The 18642-nt window shown below is 47.8% G+C and overlaps 1 protein-coding gene across 1 annotated transcript in view; it reads left to right on the forward strand.

Annotated features, from left to right (window-relative positions):
- LOC148453525 (protein mono-ADP-ribosyltransferase PARP15-like) overlaps positions 1-18099 on the forward strand; it is a 48348-nt gene extending 30249 nt beyond the window's left edge. The window contains exons 10-12 of the mRNA XM_088462010.1: positions 479-624; positions 4709-4883; positions 17798-18099. Of these exons, the coding sequence (XP_088318136.1) occupies positions 479-624; positions 4709-4883; positions 17798-18099 (623 nt within the window). The remainder of the gene's footprint in view (positions 1-478; positions 625-4708; positions 4884-17797) is intronic.
- The last annotated feature ends 543 nt before the right edge of the window (positions 18100-18642 follow it).

Genomic DNA, 18642 nt, shown 5'->3' on the forward strand with positions numbered 1-18642 from the left:
GTGTTGGGGGGTGCCGGACTTGTGGGCAGTGCAGGCTTCCTCACTGTGACAGGAGCCAAGTGCTGCATTTAATGCTACAGTGCAGCAGCCGGCTCCTGTCACTGAAGGGAAGCCTGCACCTTGGTGTCACCCCTTGGCGGGTGATACCCGGGTGTGGTCCGCACCCCCCTTGTTAAGCCATTGGCTCCCCTTTTTGAATTTTAGACTGCGCTGTAGCCCCACCTCTGGAGCTGCCACTGGACATGATTGTCATTGGTTCATTTTGAATGGCTGCATTCACGTGCAGATTAGTCCAGTTGGCATAAAGCTGCTTCCACTTGTTACTGTCAAATGCATTTGATCTACAGTAACTTCTAGATTTATTCAAAATTATAATAACACAGCAATCAATAATTAAAACCAGTTTAGAGTTGAATTAAAGCACTGTGAAAATATCTAAAATGTAACATATTTATCTTCTCTTTTCATTCTGTAACAGTGAAAATTGACTACCCAACAACATGGACAGGTATTGGGGAAAGCGAGTTCCAGGAAGTGACTCTGAAGAAAGACTCCCAAGAATATAAAGATGTTAAGACTAAATTTGTGAAATCGGCAGCCCCAAGTCTATTTAAAGTGGTTATGGTAAAAATTATTGGTTATTAATGTTGTCTTTATTCTATTAAGGGAAAAACCTGTGCATAATGGATTTCATAACAGAGGGGCTTTTGCTGAATTGGAGGCATAAGAATAAAAAAGACCCTCAAAATGACTCAAATCAAATACGTGTAAATGTATTGTATTTATGCCCATGCTATATGCCCATCGCAGGATCCATCCATCCAGCTCTGCCCCTGTAACATATGCATCAGGTTCACATCAGACATTGTTACATCCAGATACACTTACTGTACATCCGACCAGACCATAAGCTCAGCAAACGTTTTGATAGCGAGAAGCACTTTTGCTATGAGTTTTATTTAAATAATAACACCCTCTATAATATAGCAGCCATAATCTTCTTTCTCGTGTAAGAATTAACGTAGCAAGAAATCCCGGTCAATTCGCAATCAGAGGCAGTTACCTAACACAGGTGATAATCAGTGTGAATTTGCACCAGCCCTCAGGCACCCACAAGTGATACGGCCTCTGACAGAAATGTCTAATGCAAGTACAGTAGGTCTAACTCAGTCATAATTATAAAAATCAAAAGGAAGAAAGAAAGGGGCTTTTTGACAGGGGCCAGGGGCCCCACACCGCACACCCTGCACCCATGGTATTACTTACCTCTCCAGAGTCCCACGTCGGTGCAGGGGTCCAGCGCTGTAATAATGATTGGAAAATGGCCACTGCGGCCATTTTCCCGTCATTGGCGCATGCACAGCACAAGGAAAATGGCCGCCGTGGCCATTTTCCCGGTGACCTGCGTATACTCTGGGCGCACTCTAGTTCCCCGGGGTCTATAAACCGGAGCTGGCCGCGCACAGTTCAGTGAGCTGACGGCCGCCGGACAGAAAGGAGGGGGCCCATGTCGGAGACTGTACACAGGCCCCCTTCTCTCTAGAAACGCTCCTGACAGGGGCACTCTTATTGAATTGTCTGGGCACTGTGCTCTGTGCAATGGCGGCTCTCACACTTTTTACAAACCTATATGACTGGTAAACTTTAAAGTAAATGTTTTAATAATTAACGTTCTAGGTTCACAAGTGTCCCCATTGTCATGACATGTTAAATAAAAAAAGTATATACCTAAAATGGGATGTAGTGATGAGACGGCCTCCGGTCTCAATGCCGACAGCGGAATCCTGGCAAGGGATTTAACATAGGCGTCGAAATGCTGATGCCTATGTTAATCCCGACGAAGGAACGCCGAGGATGCCAGCCCGAATGAAGGTAAGTCTGGGACGCCCTTAGCGTTAGCCGCGCGGGGGGGGAGGGTTAGTATTATGGAGTCTAGCGGGGTTAGTGTTAGGTTTGGGGTGGGAAATTAAGGTTAGGCACCCCTAGGGAGGAGATTAGGGTTAGGTACACCTAGGGGGGAAGGTTAGGGTTAGGAGGGGGGGAACAGGGGAGAGCTAGGATACTTATCTACCCCAGTCGGGATCTTCTCCTCTTGGGCATCCGCTGTCGGGATTTGAACCGGCGACTAATCCGCCGCCGACATTTCAATCCCATTCCCCTAAAATGTAGCCTGTCCTGTTAATTTGCATTCATCATGTGTTAAAATAATGGTAAATAAGTGTGAATTAAAGGTTTTGATTAAAAAAAGGGTTATGTCTTGGGAAAGGTACTGTACATAAGAGTCCTATCAAATTAGACACTTCTGAAAGGCAGGGCCGAAACTAGGATTTTTGTCACCAGGGGCAAGACAGTAATTTGGCGCCCCCCATGTAATTCCCCCTGCAGTAGTGCCCATATTGTAATGCCCCCATAGTAATGCCCATATGTTAATACCCCCATAGTAATGCCCCTGTAGTGCCCACCATACAGTAATGCCCCTGTAGTGCCCATGCTCCCATATTAATGCCCCTGTAGTGCCCATGCTTTCATAGTAATGCCCCTGTAGTGCCCATGCTCTCATAGTAATGCCCCTGTATTGTCCATGCCCCCATAGTAATATCCCTGTAGTGCCCTTACAGTAATGCCCCTGTAGTGCTCATGCCCCCACAGTAATGCCCCTGTGGTAATGCCCCTGTAGTGCCCATGCCCCAATAGTAATGCCCCTGTAGTGCTCATGCCCCATTAGTAATGCCCCTTATTGCCTATGCCCCCATAGTAATGCCCCTGTGGTAATGCCCCTGCCCCCATAATAATGCCCCTGTAGTGCGGCTTATTAAAAAAAAAAATACTTACCTTGAACCCCGCTCCTGCATCCAGCGTCGCGTCCGGTCCGCCGGCTGCTCCTTGGAACTATGGGGGAGATGTCATGACGTCTCCCCCATAGTGCCCGTGGGGAGAGCCGGAAGCTGGAGTTCGGGAGAGAACTCCAGCCTCCGGCTCCGGCTACACCGCGTCGCTGCAGAGAAGGAGCCGGGCGCCCGCTGGTAATAAATATTACCAGCGGACGTCCGGCTTGGAGCCTCTCTGCAGCGCCGGGCTGGAGGTCACTGGCACCAGGTACAGCGGCTCACCCGGTGCACGTGCACCTCCAGCCCCCCCCTAGTTGCGGCCTTGTGAAAGGGTACCATGAGTGAAGAGTTTCAAAAATTATTAAGATGTCTTGCAACACATTAGGTGACCATGAAAACATTGGGTCCGATTCAGACCCGTTCGCTAGGCTGCGTTCGCACGCTGCTGGATGATTTGCACGATCTGCGCATGCGTAAAAGACCCGGCGTATGGTTCCGATGGTATTCGATGTTACTGATCGTTGCATACACTTCCTGGAGATGTCGTGTGTTGCGAAAGGAAAGTGGGCGTCTTATGACTGGTTGGTGGGCATCTAAAAACATACCGTGATCGCAAGCCCAAACATAGTGGGAGTGTTAATGTCTTGCCGTGCGATCGCAGGATTTGCATACTGTGGCAGTGGACGCTTGCGTGCGAGCACATCATGCTAACAGGTCTGAATCAGGCCCTTAAAACAATAGCATTTTAGTTGCAGTCTAGCTAGAGGCATTGACTACATGATGGATGCAGCAATAACTCCCATCTCTATGGTAAATGTTACTTGCTGCATACTTACTGCACTGCTGAACGTACAGTACCTGGAACACACTGTGTGGCAGATGCAGCAATCTTCACTACAGGTAAAGTTTTTTTTTAGTGTGTAAAAAATATTTTATCCTTTTAATTATACCACTAACAGTAGATAAGGGGGTGTAGTTAAAATACTGGCGGACAGGATTCCAGCCGCCAATACACCGACGCTGGAATCCTGACCGCCGGCAAAATGCTGATGCCGCTATCCCGAATGAGATCAGGATACCGGCTTTGACATGCCGAATGGCGGAATCCCAAACGTCCGGACGCCAGTGAGTATCTTAGTTAGCCCAGGGATGAGGGGGTTACGATTAGGCACCCCCGGAGGGACTTAGGGGTAAGCACTCCCCAGGGAAAGGTAGGGTTTGGGGAGGGGGAGTTAGTGTTAGGCACCATCGGGGGAAGGTTAGGGTAAGGCACCCCCCAGAAAGGTTAGGGTTAGGCACCACTAAGGGAGGGTTATGGTAATAGACAGGGGGTGTTTGGGTACTTACCTCCCCTGTCGGGATCTTCACATTTCGGGCTTCTGGCGTTGGAATTTGAACCGCCAGTATATCATACCCATTCCCTAGATAAGACCTGTGTGTATAAGCAACATTTTGGGATTCAACTGCAATTGTTATTTATTCAATACAATGTAACTACTAAAAAAGTATATGTTTTAAGCTTATTGCAGCAGTTTTTCTTTACTTTGTTCCTAAAGTAAGCATTCGGAAACTCCTTGTAGAAACCTGCATTTTCCCAGCCAGGCTGCTCACGTTCTCTTTAATACAATATAATATTTAGTGCAGAAACTTTTCTTTCTACAGAATAGGTTCTATCAGACAATTCCAGAAAAAAATATGATACAAAATTGAAAATGAACCCTATCCACACAGTATACATTGACACTGCGGGCTCGGAGAGACTTTACTAATCTTCTGTATAATGCAAATCAGAGCAATACAGGCAAAATAATTTCTAAAACAAAAAAGTTAAATTAGTCTACTTATATTAGATAAGTAACACAATGTAATGCTTTTTCCAGATCAAAAGAATTCAGAACAGGAAGCAATGGCAGAACTTCACAATTAACAAACAAGCAGTGGACAGAAAAAATCCTGGACAGCGAAATATACAGCATTTATACCACGGCACAACTTCTAATGTCATTAATAACATTAACCGAGGAGGGTTCAACCGAATCTATCATGGCAAAAATGGTAAGTTGACCGGCAGTTGGTCTATGGTCATAGCATTCTAGAACGATATTAAAGGGCAGTAAAGTGATATAGCATGTCGACTGGATTAGATTCAGATATTTAGTATTTAAACAAATGACATGACTCCAAATGAGTCTCAATGTGACAACACATTGATGTTCTCAGCAACCCATGGGCCAGGGCAGACAGTTCGTCAAGCCATCAGCATTTCTTTAAAGAAAATGGTGCAGCTACTTTCAGGGGTCAATCCAATTAGGTGCGAGATGGTTTGTGTAAGCTCTTTTCACAGCAATTTCGCATTGCGAATTGCAGTTGCAATCAAATTCCAAATTCGCATTGCTTTTCCAGAGGAAATTCGTGTTTTTTGTGCGCACCCTCCTGAGGGTGTGAAAAGGTAGGGAAAATCTTTATTTTAAAGTAAAACGTGGCCCGATAATTATAGATTATTTTTGGGTGTTAATAAAATGACCTCAAATGACCCCAAAATAGTTTTTTGTCAGTTTAGCCATCCTAAATTCAATTAAAGTATTTTTTTAATAAAAAATATTAGCTTTTTATAATTTGTTTACATTATTGTTTTTAATTTTAATGTGGTCTGAAATTACTACTAAATCACCTTTTTTTTATTTTTATTTATTTTTTTGCATTTTTCGTTTAATTCGTTTGTAATCAAATGAAAAAGTCAGCTTTTTTATTTTAAAATGCACAAATCAGCCATTTGACACTGTTTAAAAACTTCCAGTACTTTCCTTATGACCAATAACAATATTGGGGTCCAGGATGGTCTCCCCATTATTGCATGCACGTACTTCTCCCAGGTCACATGTTGTAGAAAAGTCGCACACACGATTACCATAAATAGGCATTTCTAATTGGATCTCACGTTTCTCGGGTGCATGCATTCGTGCGATGTTTGTGAATTTCATAAAACAAATTAGCTTTTGCAAACTCGAACCTAATTGTCTTGATCCCTAAGTCTGAGGCAGATAAAATAGGGGATCTGTATATAGATGTATAGGTCTCCACCTCTAACTCTAACCATACTTTATATCAGCATTGTTGTATTATAAAAGTGAATCACCTACAAATGTGCTCATACACCCAGCCTTAAATCGTACCAAATAAGCTTGTTTGGCACACTGCAAATTTGCGATTTACCTGTCCCCATCTGAGACTTTTTCACAAAATATGCGTTTTATTCGCATCACTAATGTGAAAATAGTACATTGATAGGTACTCTAATTACTGATACTGGCAAACTCTGTGTGCAAATCAGCCACTAATCTGGGTAGAAGACAGAGGTCTGATATGAGTGACCCATGCCACTCAGGGGTGGAACTAGCGGTGGTGCAGACGGTGCATTGCACCGGGGCCTGCTGTGGTGCAGGGGCCCATAGCCACTCCTGCACCGCCGCTAGTTCCCCGGGCCCCACAAGTGTAGGGCAGACCACAGTGAGAGCAGTCTGCCCTACACAGTTTACAAACACACAGCTGCCAGCGGCGGCTGTGTGTTTGGAATAGCAGCCGATGAGATTCAGACAGACTCTCATTGGCTGCTGCATCGTCCACGGAGGGAGCCGGCTGGAGCTCACTCATGAGCTCCGTCTTCCGACTCCCTCTGCAGCGGGTTATGGGAGAGATGTCACGTCATGATGTCTCTCTCATCCCATGGTGCAGAGCGAGAGCAGGCCGGGAGGAGCATCCGGACAGTGGCGGTCGTCGGCAGGAGCGGGGATCAGGTAAGTTGTGTGGGGTTTTTTTGTTTGTTTGTGTAAGGGGGTACTTGCACAACATAAAGGGAGCGGGTGCTACTATGGGGGCATTGGCACAGCATATGAGCTACTGGGGCACTTTATAGGGTGGGGGGCACTACTATGGTCACTGTATGGGGGGGCTGCTACTGGGGTCATTTTATGGGGGGCTGGCCACTACTGGGGTCACTGTATAGTGGGGACTACTACTGGGGGCACTGCATAGGGGGCTACTACTGCAGGCATTGCATAGAGGGGATTACAACTGGGGGAACTGCATAGGGGGCTACTACTGGGGGCACTGCATAGAGGGGACTACTACTGGGGGAACTGCATAGGGGGATTACTACTGGGGAACTGCATAGGGGGATTACTACTGGGGGCACTGCATAGGGGGATTACTACTGGGGGAACTTGATAGGGGGATTACTACTAGGGGCACTGCATAGGGGGGATTACAACTGGGTGAACTGCATAGGGGGGGCTACTACTGGAGGCACTGCATCGGGAGGTTACAACTGGGGACTACTACTGGGGGCACTGCATTAGGGGGACCACTACTGGGGGCACTGCATAGGGGGGACCACTATTGGAGGTACTGCATAGGGGTGACTACTACTGGGGGCAATGCATAGGGGGGACTACTACTGGGGGCACTGCATAGGGTGGACCACTACTGGGGGCACTGCATAGGGGGGACTACTTCTTAAAAAAATAAGAAAGATACCGAGAAAATATATAAAGTAGCAAAAGTATAACCAATTGAGATCATCTAAGTATAAAACAAGTAAATAAACAGTAACAGTTATGTTAAATGTATAGTGATGTAAAAAAAAGAACATCATCCCAAGAAAGAAAATATCGAATCAGACAATCAGGTATTATCCTTTTCTAAAAGAACTGTAGAGGACCTGGGTCGACGTTGGGGACTTCGGACCATTTGCCAGGATGTAGGGCGAGTTGAAGTAGATTGCAATTGCATCCGAGGCTCTTTCCAATCAGGGGTCTCTACTACTGGAAAGCCGAAGGAGGAGCAGAAGGAAGGAAGGTCAGACGGGTTGTAGAGGGAGTGTGTCTTGCCCGAGAAGGTCACTTGCGATGAAATGGGAAGCCCCATCTGTATTTTAGTTGGCGTTTGCGCAGCTCGTCAATCAGCGGACGTAGGGCTCATTGCTATTGTAATGTGTGCCAGGATAAGTCCTGATAGATATGGACGACATTACCATTGAAATCAATTCCATCCAATTGCCAAACCTTCTGCATTAGTTCCGCTTTTTGAGAGAAATAGTGAAGCTGACAGATAACATCTCTAGGCCAATGAGAGGAGGAGCCACGAGGGCGCAGGGCTCTATGGGCTCTATCAAATTGTATTCTGTCATTTGGATCATTACCAAGGATCTCATTGAAAGCATCAACTAAATTAGGAAGGAGGACATCCTCAGGTAGGCCCCTGATGCGTATGTTATTTCTTCGACCGCGGTTCAAAATCCTCCATCCTAGCTTTAAGAGACAATAACTGCATAGATTGTAGAGACACTATATTTGCCATCTTAGAAAGATTAGCGTCAGTAGTGTCCCGACTTTCTTCCAGGGATGTTAGGCGATCCGAGAGTAAGGAAAGATTCTGTTTAACAGAAACCAGTTCCTGTCTGATAGTGCTTTGAATATCATGTTTAGTCGACTGGGTCTTAACATAGGACAGGAGTTCCTGTATCTTGTTGCCTGACTTCGTGGAGAGACAGGAGGCCGAGTCGTCCATAAACACCGGTATAGGAGGGTTCGGAGGTGTAGGAGAAGAATCTGCAGAGTCAGGAGAAGAGTCTCATCTAGAGGGAGATGGCAGGAGGAAAGGACATAGGTCTGATTGGAATGGTTCTGTTCTGGACTGAGGAGTGTCTTTCTTGTGTGCAGATTGCCCGGTTTTGCCCAGGGCATATAAAAATTATCAAATGCAGGCAAAAAGTGGGCAGTGTATATATGTAGCATTAAGATGTCATATAGAGGTGAGGCAACTGAGCATCAACCCACAAAGGCCAAGTATTATGTAGCCATTACAGTCAGATTGAGCCCAGTCTCATGATAGCATGGTTGGGGTGATAAGTTGTGCTTGTAATCGTCTGGCTCGGGAACAGAGCACAGATGTTTAGGCAGCAAAAATAGAAATGGAAATGTGGGACTGAAACCAGGTATTTTTAGGACCCGCAGCACGAAGCACCTGCCACAAGGTGGAGCTCTATTATAACACCAGGATAGAAGTGGCTTGATAATGTAAGTGGGTCGATGGCTGGGCAGTGCGCACGCACGGCATGCGCACTGCGCGAGCCCCGGAGCGAGCGAGAAATCACTTGCTCCGGCGCTCGCATCCAAGAGGGGCGGCTGTCGACATAAACGGATGCATTCCCGAAGAAACGCCTGCCGTTTGTGGGAGGCACCACTGACATCACCAGTGATGTCAGTGGTGAGCTTCCGGCTCTATTTAGAGTCGGAAGCTCACTGGGGCTTGCAGGAACAAGACCCTACCACAAGGGTCTTGTCACAAGCCCCGATGGTCGCGATGGCCACGACCATCACTACCATCACCTGGCCGCTCACAAAAGCTGTGGGTAGTCACCCACAGCTATGCGAGCGGCCAGGAGGCCGAAAAAAGAAAAAAAACATGCCCTGATTCAGAGCGAGCTCTCTGAAAGAGCGTCCGGCTCTCAATCAGGGCCCCTGTTTCTAGCAGAAATACAGGGTCTCATTCAGACCCGGTCGCAAGCGCTGAGCGCTCGCAACTGGGTCAATGTTGACCAACTGGGCATACGCACATCGGAGTCGGCTCTGACGTGCACATGCGCGAGACCCGGCTAGCGACGGGCGCTCCGTTGCTACGGGTCTCGCACCAAAGGGGGCGAGCTGTCGATGTTGAATGACAGCTCGCCCCGTGTGGGAGGCGAGCAGGGGGGGTGGCTGGCCAAACGGTGGCGTTCCCGACGGAACGCTTGCCGTTTGGGGGCAGCCCCACCGACATCAGCAATGATGTCAGTGGGGAGCTTCCTGCTCGACCAGAGCAGGAAGCTCCCTGGGACTTGCGCTTGCCGAGACCCAACCTTAGGGCTCGTCGCAAACCCTGATGGTCGTGATGGTCTTGACCATCGCGACCATCACCCTGGTCACTCGCTAGAGATGTGGGTGGTAACCCACAGCTTAGCTAGTGACCAGGAGGCCGCACTTCAAGATGCAAGCGGCCGCCCTCATTCAGAGCGACCGCTTGCATCTTAAGACCGATTCTGAATGAGGGCCACAGTCTTGTCATAAAAGACAGTGTATAGCTGCAGGAGATATTGCAGTGAGGGATATAGTAGCAGTAGTATGGGCCCCTAGTTTATTTCTGTGGGTGGCAGGGATGATGTATCAGCCAGAAAGTGTTCCAGGCTTATTCCTTGCCCAGGCTAGTGTGGAAATGCAGGGGAAATCCAGCTTGTTAATGTCCTTAGGGCAGCCACGAATGCAAGAGCCAGCCAGGAGAGGATCACCTGTAGCTGAGAGGTTAGACCTGGGATCCGCTGCCTGCAGCAGCTTATAGGAGAGCAGTGGAAGGTCAGAGTCTCTCTGGGAGGGCAAGATGGCGGCTCTCCGCGACTCGCGGCATTTTTTACAGCCACCTCAGGAGCTCATAGGAGACAGTAAGGAGTGATGCAAGGGCAGGATCTGTCAGGGGAGAGCCTGGTGGCCCCCCAGAGGTAATGGGAATCACTGGTGGCGGTAACAGGGCGGCTGCACTGCTGGCATCCCAAACTCAAGGTCGCGGCTTCTGAGCCAACAGGTAGGCCTCAGCTGTATCCAGGGCCCAGGGCCAGTCCGGAGTTCTGGCGCTGACCGGGCTGACAAAGGGCATATAGGGCAGAAGCAGCAAGCTAGGCCACGCCCCGCGTAGATGTATTTTATAATTACTTTTGTATTACAGGCATTATCAATATTGTACTTGAACAGATATAAATCTCACAAAGCCAGATTCTGAGTTGGACGCGACGGAGATGTCGGACACAGTGGAGCCATTGTTTTTCTCTTCTGCGCATGTGTCTGAGTCGCACTGCGCATGTGTCAAGATTTCATGCGCACAGAGTAGCAGTTGTCATTTAGATGCAAAGTCTGAGAAATGTTTTGAAAATGTACTGGGTTTTCCTGGGCAGTGACAGGGAAGTGGCTAAATGGACAGGTGGAAATTATCCTTCCTATGGGCACATTGTGGGAGTGTAGCGTGCGAGTCGCTGATAGTGTTTGGGTACAGTGATTCAGAATCGTTCATATAGAAGGCCATATACAGATGGAAAATCTGCCATAGGGCTGGTGCAGGCTTTGGTATGTCAGTAGACAGTATATGGGTCTCTCAGTCCTTGCACAGTCAGACGCACGCTTGTATACCAGGGGAAGGCTCATTTACATATAGTCGCAATCGCAACTATGGCAAAAGATGCTAAAACGGTCAGCGCAGAGTGCGACTTAGAATCAGCCCCACAGTGGTACGCATCTACTGTATATTAGTTGGTAGTGGAAGGATGTCAGTTGTTAATAGGAACTCAGTAAAATACAGGCATTAGAAATTTATTTTCTTTCCCAAACATTGTAAATGAGTCCTAAGACTCATTACATCAGCAGCACTAGAAATAGTTACTGTGTTATAATCGCTATCCAGCTTTCTCACACTAAGGCACATCAGTCCATCACTCCTTACTTTGAGGTCTACGTACTAAGCCTTGGAGGGAGATAGAGTGGATGGAGATAAATCAGTGGTGGACTGGAGCATGAAGGACCCACAGGGGAACACTATAACAGAGGCCCTCAAAGGGGCATGCTTAGTCACTGGAGGGGATGTATCTAGCTATATATATAAATCCATCCTTGATCTGGTACTCCCAATAACAATGTTTAACTGCTGCCGATGCCCTCAGAAAAAAAATATACAGTGCAAAGGTATGGCACTCATGGCATCTTAGAATGAAAACTCAGAAATAGGCTGGTGCAGATACATAGTGGTGAGTATGGAGGGGCCAGGGAGGTAGGGCAGAGATATAGTGTTTGGTAAGGAGGGGTTAAAGGGTAGTGCAGATAGGTAGTGGTGAGCCATTCAGTAACCCTTGCAATGCTGGTCAGTTGTGGGTAAATGAGACCACTACACATGTACTAACATTATGCCACACTGTAGTGCCACCCATATTATGCCACAGTGTAGTGCATCTACATTATGCCACACTATAGTGCCTCCCACATTATGCCACACTGTAGTGCCCCCCACATCATACCACACTGTAGTGCCCCCCACATTATGTCACACTGTAGTGCCTACCACAGTATATCACACTGTAGTGTCCACACATTATGCCACACTGTAGTGCCCACACATTATGCCACACTGTAGTGCATCCACATTAAACCACAATGTAGTGCCCCATACATTATGTTACACTGTAGTACCCACACATTATACCACACTGTAGTGCATTATACCACACTGTTGTTCCAACAAATTATGCCATACTGTTGTGCTCAAATTAAGCCATACTGTAGTACCCTCACATTATACCATTGTAGTGCCCACACATTATGCCACCTGTAGTGCCCACACATTATACCACACTGTAGTGCCCCCAGATTATGACACACTGTAGTATTCACAGATTATGCTATCTGTAGCACCCACAGAATATGTCAGCAGTAGTGCCCACACTGTATGTCCAACAGTAGTGCCCAAACATTATGCCACACTGTAGTATCCACATTATACCACTCTAGTGCCCACACATTATGCCACACTATAGTGACCACCATATTATTACACACTGAAGTGCCCACATATTATGCTACACTGTAGTACCCACACATTATGCCACCTGTAGTGGCCACACATTATGCTACACTGTAGTGCCCACATATTATGCCACCTTAGAGCCTACACATTATGCGAGACTGCAGTGCCCATACATTATGCCACCTCTAGTGCCCACACATTATGCTACACTGTAGTCCCCACAAATTATGCCACCTGTAGAGCCTACACAGTGTACTTACCAGCAGCATCCTCAGGCAGCCGGCAGAGCAGCAGTCACATCAGCAAGCACAGCCTCAGAATGAGTCACACCCATGAGGCTGTGCTGCTGCTAAACTCTATCTCAGAAGAGCATGTGATGGGCTCCTCCAATCAGAGCTCAGCACATGCTCCTCTGAGTGCACTGCAGAGATTACTGGGATTTATTACCCAGTAGTGCACTGCAGTGCTGAGTCTGACTGCTGCAGTGTGCTCCAGTGCCCTGTAGCTCCGGCCGGCCGGTCAGTCACAGCTTTGATGACTGCCCGGCAAGCAGCTGCACTGCAGCCTACAATAGGAATGGCGCAATAGGCCACACCCTCCCGCTATAAAGGGCGTAGTTACAAATCAGTGGGGCCCGCTGGGGAGTCGGTGAAATCCCAGTCCAAGCCTGAGATAAAGCACCAACCACTCAGCTTCTGTCACTTTACAGGCTGCGTTTGAAAAAGGACAGCTATTTATTGGTACTTTATCTCTCTCCACTTTAGGTACTGCAGGTACAGTTATAATCCTGCTGTTACAAGTTGCATTCACGACTTGTCTCCTTCTAGCAGTTTACTTTCTTCCAACGCTGTAATTTCTGTTCCGTCAGTTGCTAGGCAATCTACATGTCACAGGAGGTCACGTGTTATCCACAGCATGGTGTGATTGGTTCTCTCTCCTATTTGTACATGCTGGCCTTTTGCCACCTTGCCGACTATAGCATTCCTTTTGGTTCTCCCGGCTGAGCTGCATGGTCAGTGTTTAGTACTCCATGCCATACTGTATTCTGGTTCTCCAGTTGCTTAGTTTAGCCACTGGCTCTCTGGCCTCACATTCGGCTTCCCAGCCACACCAGCAGTCTCAGTGATGCTACTGGCTTTCCAGCCTCTGCTTCGGCTTTCCAGCAACACCAGCAGCATCCGAGCTGCCATTGAGCCACTCCACCAGCTCTCAAAGCCTCACCTTCGGCTCTCAAAGCTGCATCACTTGCATAGCAACTTCTACTATCGGCTCTTGCCGCACCATTGACACCCAAGCCACACCATCAGCTTTTAAAGCCACATCACTTACATGCCAATTACTGCTATTGGCTCTTGCCGCACCATTGGCACACAAGCCGAACCATCGGCTCTTAAAGCCACACCACTTGTATACCAATTTCTGCTACTAGCTCTGGCCGCACCATTGGCACCTAAGCCGCACCATCAGCTCACTAGTCATATCATCGGCACCCAAGTCATAGAGTACCTCTAACTGTATCTGTTCCTGTTGTTCCACTCAAAGGTACAATGGATCCCAGTGTACCTTTGTGTGAACTACTACTGCCCCAAGTATTAAGACAAGGTGGCTGCCTAAGTACCTGTAAATGTGTCTAAGTTCTAAGGGAACAATGGGTGGTTGTTAGTGGTGGAAGACCTTGCTAGTCAGGTTCTAGGAGGTTCACACAGAGCAGGCTTTGGGATTCATGACATTATAGTCAGCTCATTAGAGAGCAATCATGGACCAGGTGCAGAATCCTGCTCAGGTGCTTGCTACCGAAATCCAAGTCCTCACTCAGAAGGTCCAAGAACTCTCCCTGCATGTTGAAGAGAGCTGGTCTCCCACTCTTTCAGCTCCTCTCAAGGAGCCTAAGATGAACTTGCTGGATCGGTTTTCTGGGTATCGTTGACAGTTCCTCAAGTTCCGCAAGAGCTGTAAGCTATACTTCAGGCTTCATCCTGTCTCCTCAGGGACAGAATCGCAGCGAGTGGGACTGGTAATTTTCCTTCTCTAGGGGGATCCACAAACTTGGACCTTTGGGTTGCCCTCAACCCATGCAGCACTACAGTCAGTCAATGCCTTCTTTACTGCCTTTGGCTTATTGTACGATGACCCTATAGGCCTTCTCTGGCTGAATCCAAATTGCGTTCCCTCAAGTAGGGTCAGAAAGTGGCGGCAGATTACTCCTCTGAATTCCGCAGATGGGCTACTGACTGTTGTTGTAATGACCCAGCCTTATGCAGCCAATATCGGCTTGGTCTCTCTGAGGCCGTCAAGTACATACTCGTCCAACATCCTCCCACTGAGTGCTTGGATGACCTCATGCAGAAGGCAATCAGGATTGACCGACATCCCCTGGAATGAAGACGGGAACAAAATCTTCCCACAAGGTCGCCTCACTCTCCCTCTTGGGCTCCATCCTCTGACCCAGAGGAACCAATGCAAATTGGTGCATCTTGATTGAAACCCGAAGAGAGACGCAGGAGATGTTCACTAGGTCTCTGTATGTATTGCGGAGACAAGGGGCATACGTCACAGGAGGTCACATGTTATCCACAGCATGGTGTGATTGGTTCTCTCTCCTATTTGTACATGCTGGCCTTTTGCCACCTCACTGACTATAGCATTCCTTTTGGTTCTCTCGACTGAGCTGCATGGTCAGCATTAGTACTCCTTGCCATACTGTATTCTGGTTCTCCAGTTGCTTGGTCTAGCCACAGGCTCCCTGGCCTCACCTTCGGCTTCCCATCTGCACCAGCAGTCTCAGTGCTGCCACCAGCTTTCCAATCTGTCCTTCAGCTTCCCAGCCATACCAGCAGCATCCGAGCTGCCATTGGTTCTTTAGCCACTCCACTGGCTCTCAAAGCTGCACCTCCAGCTCTCAAAGCTGCATCACTTGCATACCAACTTCTACTATCGGCTCTTGCTGCATCATCAGTACCCAAGCCGCACCATCAGCTTTCAAAGCCACATCACTTGCATACCAACTTCTGCTATCGGCTCTTGCTGCACCATCGGCACCCAAGCCACACCTCCGGCTTTCAGAGCCGCATCATTTGTATACCAACTTCTGCTACCAGCTCTGGCTGCACCATCAGCACCTAAGCCACACCATCGGTTCTCAAAGCCGCATCACTTGCATACCAATTTCTGCTATCGGCTCTCACTGCACCATCAGCTCACAAGCTGCACCATCGGCTCACAAGCCACACCATCGGCTCTCAAAGATGCATCATTTGTATACCAACTTCTGCTACCAGCTCTGGCTGCACCATCGGCACCTAAGCCGCACCTTCGGCTCTCAAAGCCGCATCACTTGCATACCAATTTCTGCTATCGGCTCTCGCCGCACCTTCGGCTCTCAAAGCCGCATCACTTGCATACCAATTTCTGCTATTGACTCTCACTGCACCATCGGCTCACAAGCCGCACCATCAGTTCTCAAAGACACATCATTTGTATACCAACTTCTGCTACCAGCTCTGGCTGCACCATCGGCACCTAAGCCGCACCTTTGGCTCTCAAAGCCACATCACTTGCATACCAATATCTGCTACCTGCTCTCGCCGCACCCTCAGCTCACAAGCTGCACCATCGGCTCACAAGTCGCACCATCGGCTCTCAAAGACACATCATTTGTATACCGACTTCTGCTACAGGCTTTGGCCGCACCATCGGCACCTAAGCCGCACCTTTGGCTCTCAAAGCTGCATCACTTGCATACCAATTTCTGCTATCGGCTCTCGCCGCACTTTCGGCTCTCAAAGCCGCATCACTTGCATACCAATTTCTGCTATTGACTCTCGCTGCACCATCGGCTCACAAGCCGCACCATCAGTTCTCAAAGACACATCATTTGTATACCAACTTCTGCTACCAGCTCTGGCTGCACCATCGGCACCTAAGCCGCACCTTTGGCTCTCAAAGCCACATCACTTGCATACCAATATCTGCTATCTGCTCTCGCCGCACCCTCAGCTCACAAGCTGCACCATCGGCTCACAAGTCGCACCATCGGCTCTCAAAGACACATCATTTGTATACCGACTTCTGCTATTGGCTCTGGCTGCACCATCGGCACCTAAGCCGCACCTTCGGCTCTCAAAGCCGCATCACTTGCATACCAATTTCTGCTATTGGCTCTTGCCGCACCATCGGCACACAAGCCGAACCATCGGCTCTCAAAGTCGCATCACTTGTACTCCAATTTCTGCTACCAGCTCTGGCTGCACAATCGGCTCACTAGTTGTACCATTGCCTCCCAAGCCATACCTCTTACTGTATCTGTTCCTGTTGTTCCACTCACCACTGGACCCCATTGTACCTTTGTGTGAATCACTACTACCCCGAGTATTAAGACCAGGCGACTGCCTAAGTACCGGTGAATGTGTCTACATTCTAAGGGAATAACGGGTGGTTGTTAGTGGCAGAAGACCTCACTAGCCGGATTCTAGGGGGTTCACACGGAGCAAGCTTTTGGATTCATAACACCTGCCTGACATCACAATGTTAATTCACTTCTGCTGCCTTCAAGCTACGGCACTTCCTGACTAGTTTCTACCAGATCCTTACACTTTTTCAATGCAGGTGTCCAATTCCATAGGATGGGGACAAAACAAGTCAAGTGTACAGGAAAATGTTAGGAAAAGAACATCAAAGATTTGTACAAAAAAAGAAAAAATCTGAATCATGTCTAATAATAGATTTATAGTTGGCATTGCACAAAAGATTTGCCAAAATAGGAAAATGGTGAACCTCCCCATAAAAAGATGACCTGCGTTCAGGTAATTGTGGTCATACACTAAAAAATTCACTATTAGGCAGGCAAACCATTATATGACATTTGAAAGTGGGGATGGTGCACTGTGTTGAACTGTTATTAGGCAATATCATATACAGTATAAGCATCAATTCATCAGAATATAGGTTTTCCCGACACTTGTCAGAATCCCGGCACCAGCATCCCGACCGCCTGCATCCCGACGGTAAGTACTAGGGTTATTGGAGGGATAGGGGTTAGAGTTAGGTACTAGGGGGAAGTTTAGAGTTAGGCACTAAGGGGGAGGGTTAGGTTTAGGGTGTGGCGGGGAGGTTAGGTTTAGGCACCGGGGAGGAGGGTTAGGTTTAGGCAGCAGGGGGAGTGTTAGGGTTAAGGGTAGAGAGGGGGAAAGTTAGGATACTGACTGACAGGTGTCGGTATCCTAACCCTGTTGGGATGACGGCATCTGGATTCTGACCGCCAGAATCCCGAGTGCCGGCATCCCGTGTCAAACCCTTATAAATACAGCTTTAACGTATTGTCATTTGTAATGTTTTGTTGTAGAGAGTGACTAATGTTATTGCATTAATTCCAACAGGCACAGCTTGTGGAACTGGGACTTACTTCGCTGTAGGGTCAAATTACTCTTGTGGGGACAAATATGCTGTTCCCGATAATAGTGATGGAAACAAGTACGTCTACCAGGCTGCAGTGATAACTGGAAAATATTGCCAGGGAAATTCTACCTTCAAAGAACCTCCATACATCAACAATGATCCCAGTGGAGACCGCTATGATTCTGTGGTGGACAATATTCACAACCCAACATATTTTGTTGTCTTTCATGATGACTGCGCATATCCTGAATATCTCATCACATTCAAGTCTCAGACACCATAGGCTATAATGACTTGCTGGTTTCTCTAAATCCAAACAGGAAATCTTTCAGATAACCAAGTACATACGTAAGTTTAAAACTGTAGGTCTCTTTAAGTCAACATGGATGATGTAGTATCTCAGCTGTGGCAGGGGATGGTTATATAACGAAAAATACAAAAAGGGCATTTCCCTGGGCCCACTGTGACAGAGAGCCCACCATTAAACTTCCTAGTGTAAGGGTCTTTCCCTGAGCTCACCACAACAGAGAGCCCACCATAAAACTTCCTAGTGTAAGGGCATTTCTTTGGGCCCACCACAACAGGGAGCCCACCATAAAGTATTCTAGTGTAAGGGCATTTCTCTGGGCCCACCTTGACAGGGATCCCACCATCAAACTTCTTAGTGTAAGGGCATTTCCCTGGGCCCACCACGACAGGGTGCCCACCATAAAACTTCCCATTGTAAGGGCTTGAAACAAACCACAAAACACCTTTTAGCTCAGCACCATTATGGATGAGTAGATCCACTCTTTCAAAACAATTGACTGTTTCATCTCTCATGTAG

This window comes from Taudactylus pleione, unplaced genomic scaffold, assembly GCF_031769625.1.
Source record: "Taudactylus pleione unplaced genomic scaffold, aTauple2 ptg001137l, whole genome shotgun sequence".
Classification (NCBI taxonomy): Eukaryota; Metazoa; Chordata; class Amphibia; order Anura; family Myobatrachidae; genus Taudactylus; species Taudactylus pleione.